At 38.8% G+C, this 6,779-nt stretch overlaps 2 protein-coding genes across 2 annotated transcripts; one reads left to right on the top strand and one right to left on the bottom strand.

Moving 5' to 3' along the window:
• Positions 1-352: 352 nt before the first annotated feature.
• On the bottom strand, positions 353-997 carry BATDEDRAFT_92063 (uncharacterized protein; the record flags this gene model as incomplete). Its single annotated transcript, XM_006682214.1, has 1 exon — positions 353-997. One exon carries the CDS (start codon positions 995-997, stop codon positions 353-355), a length of 645 nt encoding a protein of 214 aa, XP_006682277.1.
• Positions 998-3,329: 2,332 nt separating this feature from the next.
• On the top strand, positions 3,330-6,287 carry BATDEDRAFT_91936 (uncharacterized protein; the record flags this gene model as incomplete). The annotated part of the gene is made up of 11 exons (XM_006682254.1): positions 3,330-3,344; positions 3,788-3,856; positions 4,057-4,122; positions 4,205-4,316; positions 4,406-4,722; positions 4,820-4,895; positions 4,960-5,126; positions 5,225-5,390; positions 5,477-5,829; positions 5,898-5,997; positions 6,087-6,287. 11 exons carry the CDS (start codon positions 3,330-3,332, stop codon positions 6,245-6,247), a joined length of 1,602 nt encoding a protein of 533 aa, XP_006682317.1. The 3' UTR covers positions 6,248-6,287.
• Positions 6,288-6,779: the final 492 nt, after the last annotated feature.

Genomic DNA, 6,779 nt, shown 5'->3' with positions numbered 1-6,779 from the left:
GAAAGTAACAGATTTTAGCTCAATGACGATCCTAAATTAATAATAAAATTAAATTAAATTATTAGATTCGAACAAGATTGTTGTATGTGTTTGAATAATGATGTTTAACTGCCATGAATCAATATCGATCATTTGTAAAAATCAGCTTGTTTTTAATAAACTGTAAACCAACTTGCACTACACGAATGATAATGTCGTGCCTGCAAGTGTAGACTGACTGCCAGATGACAGTATACTATTAGTCTATTGACACTAACCAAATAATCATTACCAATACCAATACAAACTGTTTACATTTTTACAATATACTTTCATTTAATAAATTGTAAAAGCCATTACTAAACTTGAGCATTTAGTCTTGGTCACAGCTTTTTCCAACATAGATGCAGCAAATGTCCATGCGAGTGCATCCAGAAGTAGGTTTAGGACCACGAGTAGTGGTCAAAGGTGGAGGTGAACCGCTACCACATTCCGCTGGAACAGAGAAATCGTTTGTGTAATCTGCTGCATTTACTCCCAGACCACGTTTGGCGAATCCCTTCCAAATCTCGCACTTGTTGGCCCCATTATAATAGGCTGCATCGGACGCAATAATGGCATCACGAGCATTGACCAAGATAGGACTGCATGGCTGATGCATCAATCCACCCATCACATTCTGCATAGCAACAATGTTGCCAGCCTTGCCCTTGGCATCGTAGAGATTGGTAGAAAATCCACTCTTGGTGACCAAGTTCCAGTAAACTTCCCAAAGCATGGCTGCCCACACTTCGCCAGCCTCGTGCAGCTCTGTGCGGGTTTTAAGGTCGCCATATGTCAAAGGGTTGATTTTCATGTCCGTAGTGTAAGGATGCGAGCGAATACCTTTGAGTTTATTAATAACATACGCTCCAAGGATAACTGGCGTGCCGGCTTTGTCGGATTCTTTGGCAGTCACGATCATGGCAAATATGTCGGACCAACCTTCGCTCATACCTCTAGTTTCATGGCCCGACATGCACAAAGGCGCCAAAGATCCACCTGTCAAACGAGTCGAAACACCATGACCATATTCGTGCAATTGAATGAATTGAATCAATCATGCCAATCATGACAGTGATTGTTGATTATATTGACTGATTGTGTACAATTGATTGATACAAGTGATATGGATGCATCATTCGGTGTTGTTGAATCAGATCATTGCTTGATTCTGTCAATGTGATCAAATGGATTACTACAAAACTGTACATGCTCAAGTTGAATCAAGTATTGAATCGAGTATTGGATTGATATTTACACACAACCACAATTGTAACCACAATTGCAATCAGCACAGTTTGAATATTAGACATTTGAACATCACGTATCGAGTTGTGGATAAATGCGAGTTGGCATATTGGACTGTTTTTGTAGTTTATTAATGATTTGATTCACGACTGTTTGAATTCAAGGCTCAATATGGATTACAACTGGATTGTCGTTGTTTCCATTTGTGATGACAAATCTGTCAATGTGTTGATTGATTCCTAGTCCATTGATCAATTCATTGATCAGTAATTGTCCAAATCAGAGTTGTATCCGAGTCGAGTTGTCAATCAGGATACCATAACCTGACATCCAAACGATTGTCCAAACGATTGTCCAAACCATCAATGATTGCCAGAATAAGCTTTACGACTCGACTGCAATAACCACCACAATCATAGTCAGGTTAGTATGTTGATCCGTTTACAAAGTTACAATACTGCAACAGATTCAACATACTCTTGAAAGTGCTGCACACCACATGAATCCAGCAAACCCACTGATGAATTGAACCAATCAATTGACCAATGACATGACTCGATATTGGACATCGAGTTGCACACAGTTGGTAAAAAGTCACCGACATGTTCAGATAGTCAAACCTTGACTACAGGTTGATATCATCACCCAACACACCAAATACAACACATAATCTGGACGACTACTGGATCATATTGTGGATATCAATCGACGGAGTTACTGGTTCCAAACAACCATGTACAATTATGTACAGTCATTACAGGACAATATAATACATTTATGAATAGCATGTTGTAATCAACACGAGTGGAGTTGTACAATAGACTTGTCATGGTTTGTAATAGTTTGATATGAACATGATGACTCGGACTCTATTCAGTCGGATCAACTCGACTACAATTGGTCGTGTATATTATGATTGACAAGATCAATTGTAGTTGAACTCGAATACAGATTGACTGTTGAATCACAATGCGTGGTATCAGCAACATGATGTGCTATATAGTGGAATGTATACGCTAACCTGACATGTGTCATGTAGTGTGTATTCGATCAATATGGGTATTAGCAATCAACAAGTCATACGATGTTTGTGTTCGAGTGATGGAATGAAATACAATGGAATGGAGTGGAGTGGAATGAGTGCACCAATCCAGAATACGAGTCAACCATGACATATGATCATGATGTGTGGGTTATTATATACCTGACACTAATATCCATGCACATGAGTCTTGGTGTCCTTGCCACATTTAATTACGTTGGGTTCTGTATAACACTATATGTGAAACTATTCTGAATGTTGAATAAACGACCCAAAAATCAGATTCAACGCTGACAAATGACCTGCAATCCAAACAATACAACCCACGTTTATAAATATTGCAAAATCGATGTAGCAAGTTGCAGAAACGCCATACAGATTGATAGTCAACATGAAATATCTGGCTTTTCGTTGCGGTGATGCAATCAATGATGTTGATCAACTCGATGCACTTCAGGGTTTACCAAATCAATAGCATATATTGATGTGCTTGATGTGTTTGATGTACTCGAAGCCGTCAATAATCCAGACCTGTATGACTGTTGATCGGCCATACAAGTTGTAGCAATGAACAAGCTTGACATTTTCAAAACATGATTTTGATGACTAGACAACGTATCAAATGACTTGTATATTCAACCACATGTTTGATTACATGTTTGGCTACATGTTTGATTACAGATGGTTTGTGGAATGAGCTGCAGATCATTGAGCTACACTGCATGGTCCACTATGCATTCGATCCACACGTCCAATACAACTATTACAATGCTAACAACTATCCGAACCAATTCAGTACAATATGTTACAACTAAACGGATTCCATTGACACATAAAGAACACCTCGTAAAATAAACACTTTTCTGTATTGATCTTGTAATGGTTGTCTTGGAATAAACGATCGTTACATATTCATTGTTGTTGGAAATGGAGTATTTGTTTTATTGAAACTCTATTCTAATATCAGATACGTTTGCGATCTAGCTCAACATATCTCAGGAATTCAATAATTGTTTCCATGCTAGCACGTAGTGTTTTGAAGAGTTTGAGGTTGAAAAGATGACAAGAATGTAGGATTGACAGATATGAACATTTGTATTTTGTACAAGAGTGAGCATCAAGATCAGTGAACTGAGAGTTTTTAAAACAATATTCAATAAGATTGGCACCAAGTATGACTGTCATGTATTTGAACTACTGTTATGTTGAGTGGTTTCTACTATTCTTGTATTGAGACAATATATGTCAGAGTGGATTAGTACAAGATCCACTCAACTGCCTTGCAGAACCAGACTATTGATCTTCAGCTTGCTTCCAGTTTAACAGGCTCATGAGTGCCAATCTACAAATGTAGTATACCCTAACCCTGTTTATTTAATATCATTTTTGTTGCTACCGTTTGTAATATCAATAACATGCTTGGACAATCTGCTACATGCTGACCATTTTCGACTTTTGAATCTGGCTCTGCGCTAGTCTGGTCTCGCTCCCGTACAGATCTTTCAAGACAATGCTACTGAAGAAAGGGCAGAAAATGCTCGTCTTGTAAGTTGGACTGACTTTGCTGCTAAATACTTTGTTTTTCAAACGTTCACAATCATTCAAATGTGTTCTTGACTGTCTCGACTGATTTTTGGCATTTATTAAACTGACATTGTCTTGATTATATTTTACCATTTATTTGAATCAATTCTGATCACTTGCTTTACGAAATAAATTATCAAATGATAAACTGTAATGTCTAGTCCGCATTTGTTGGTGCTATTGCTGTAGGTGATCTCGTCAAGAGCACTCTTGGACCCAAGGGCATGGTTAGTATTTTCACTATTAATTGACTGCTCTGTAAATTTCTGATTACTGACAAAATATGCTTGGCTTTATCTGTTTACATAGGACAAGATTCTTCAGTCTGTTAGTAACCACAAAGATGTCATGGTTACTAACGATGGTGCTACTATTCTCAAATCAATTGCACTTGACAATGCTGCTGCTAAAGTTCTTGTTAGTACGTATATCCCACGAGTATTTATCTTGCTTATTGACCACTATCTGATCATCAATTTCTTTTATTGTTGGCAATTACCTGAAATTTAGACATTTCCAAGGTTCAAGATGACGAAGTTGGTGATGGAACCACTTCTGTGTGTGTTCTTGCTGCTGAACTTTTGCGAGAAGGTGAAAAGCTTGTCAACCAAAAGATTCATCCTCAAACTATCATCGATGGATACCGTATTGCATCAGCCACTGCACACAAGGCTCTTGAGGCATCTGCTATTGATCACAGCAAAGACGCACAGCTTTTCCGAGAGGATTTAATCAATATTGCCAAGACCACTCTTAGTTCCAAGGTTTTATCACAAGACAAAGAGTATTTTGCTAAACTTGCAGTTGATGCAGTTCTTCGTCTAAAGGTATGTATTTTGAATTCTTGTATAGTTTGTCTACAATAACTGTCTATTGAGTGTTGATTTTATTTTATTTTTAATGCTCTCAACTTGTGTTGGATAGGGAAGCACCAACCTTGACCACATTCAAATTATTAAGAAGCACGGTGGAAAGCTGACCGATTCTTACCTTGATGAAGGTATACAATGATTGTCTGATGATTTGCTCCAATTTTGGAACCCATTCTCATTTGTATGGTTTAGGGTTCATTTTGGACAAAAAGATTGGTGTTAACCAGCCCAAGCGTATTGAGAATGCCAAGATCCTTATTGCCAACACTCCTATGGATACTGACAAGATCAAGATCTTTGGTGCTCGTGTTCGCGTCGACGCTACAGGAAAGCTAGCTGAACTCGAGCGTGCCGAGCGTGTATGTAGAACTGATGATGTATCAACTGAATATCAAGAACAATTTTATTCAAATGGTTTTGCTGACTCAGTTGAATGTTTATTTGTTTGCACCAATAGGAGAAAATGAAGACCAAAGTAGACAAGATCAAGGCACACGGAATCAACTGCTTTGTCAACAGACAGCTTATTTACAATTGGCCTGAACAACTGTTTGCAGATAGTGGAATCGCTGCTATTGAGCACGCTGATTTTGATGGAATTGAACGGCTTGCTCTTGTTACAGGTTAGTTTTTGCATCAGATATGTGCTGCTAAAATAGACTGATGTGCTAATTATGATTGTTTAAATGGATCAACTCTTTGACTACAGGTGGAGAAATAGCATCCACTTTTGATCATCCCAATCTTGTTCGTCTTGGACACTGTGATTTAATCGAGGAGATTATTATTGGAGAAGATAGACTGATCAAGTTTTCTGGTGTTGCTGCTGGTGAAGCATGCACGGTTGTTCTTCGTGGCGCTACCAACCAGCTGCTTGACGAGGCTGAGCGCTCCTTGCACGATGCCCTGTGTGTTCTTTCCCAAACCATTCAGGAACCTCGTACTGTTCTTGGCGGCGGTTGCTCTGAAATGCTCATGGCCAAGGCTGTCGAAGATATTGGAGCAGTCACTCCAGGAAAGCAGGCCATTGCTATCGAATCATTTGCTCGTGCTCTTCGTCAGGTAGATTATTGTGTCTGTATTTATTGTGTCTTGGCAGCTGAACTGACATGCGCAACTTATTACGATAGCTTCCCATGATTCTTGCAGACAATGCTGGCTACGATAGTGCCGATCTTGTTTCAAAACTTCGTGCTTCTCATGCCAATGGAAAGGCTACCTCTGGACTTGGTAATTGATGGGTTATTTTAGGTTTTCGCTATGGTAATATTTGTCAAGATAGTATTAACATTTAAATTTTATGTTTGAACCCAAATCAGATATGTACAACGGTGCTGTTGCAGATGTGCGTGCTCTTGGCATTACTGAGTCGTTTAAACTTAAGAGGCAAGTTCTCTTGTCTGCTTCGGAAGCCGCTGAGATGATCTTGCGAGTAGATAACATCATTCGCTGTGCTCCACGCCAGCGTAATCGCGAATAAGAATAGCAAAAATGAATCTATTGATATGTAGCTTGATATACTTTTATTTATGGATGTGTATGACATACTATGATTTACAATTACGTTGGTGTGAAGCATGGTGAGTGATGCGATCCATTCAGTCATTTCAAAGTAACCACAGTCAAAAACAGTGCAAGATACTGCCGTTTGGTAATAAACGGTGTTTATTGGGTGGACAAGATACCGATTATTTACAAGACAAATGGAATGAACCATCATGTAGTGAACACAGTATACACGCCATATTAAGATACTGTCAAATAGTTTATCAGATGAAAACCTTGCTTTCCAGTTTCAACACAACCATCATCAAGATTCAAGTTGAGATTTGATCCAGAATACCAAAACGAGATCAGATTGTTAATTTAGCAAAAACTACAGCACTCAGTATTCCCGTGTGGTCCCCCACCACAGTACTGACTGAGCCATCACAAGCTTGACTTCGGAGATCGAACGGGATCCGGTATTTTCTTGTGTGTATGGCCGTAGATGTTAATTGAACCAATTATAC

This window comes from Batrachochytrium dendrobatidis, assembly GCF_000203795.2.
Source record: "Batrachochytrium dendrobatidis JAM81 unplaced genomic scaffold BATDEscaffold_15, whole genome shotgun sequence".
Taxonomy (NCBI): Eukaryota; Fungi; Chytridiomycota; class Chytridiomycetes; order Rhizophydiales; genus Batrachochytrium; species Batrachochytrium dendrobatidis.
The sequence above is the reverse complement of the archived record's forward strand: the minus strand, read 5'-3'. Positions and strand labels throughout refer to the sequence as shown.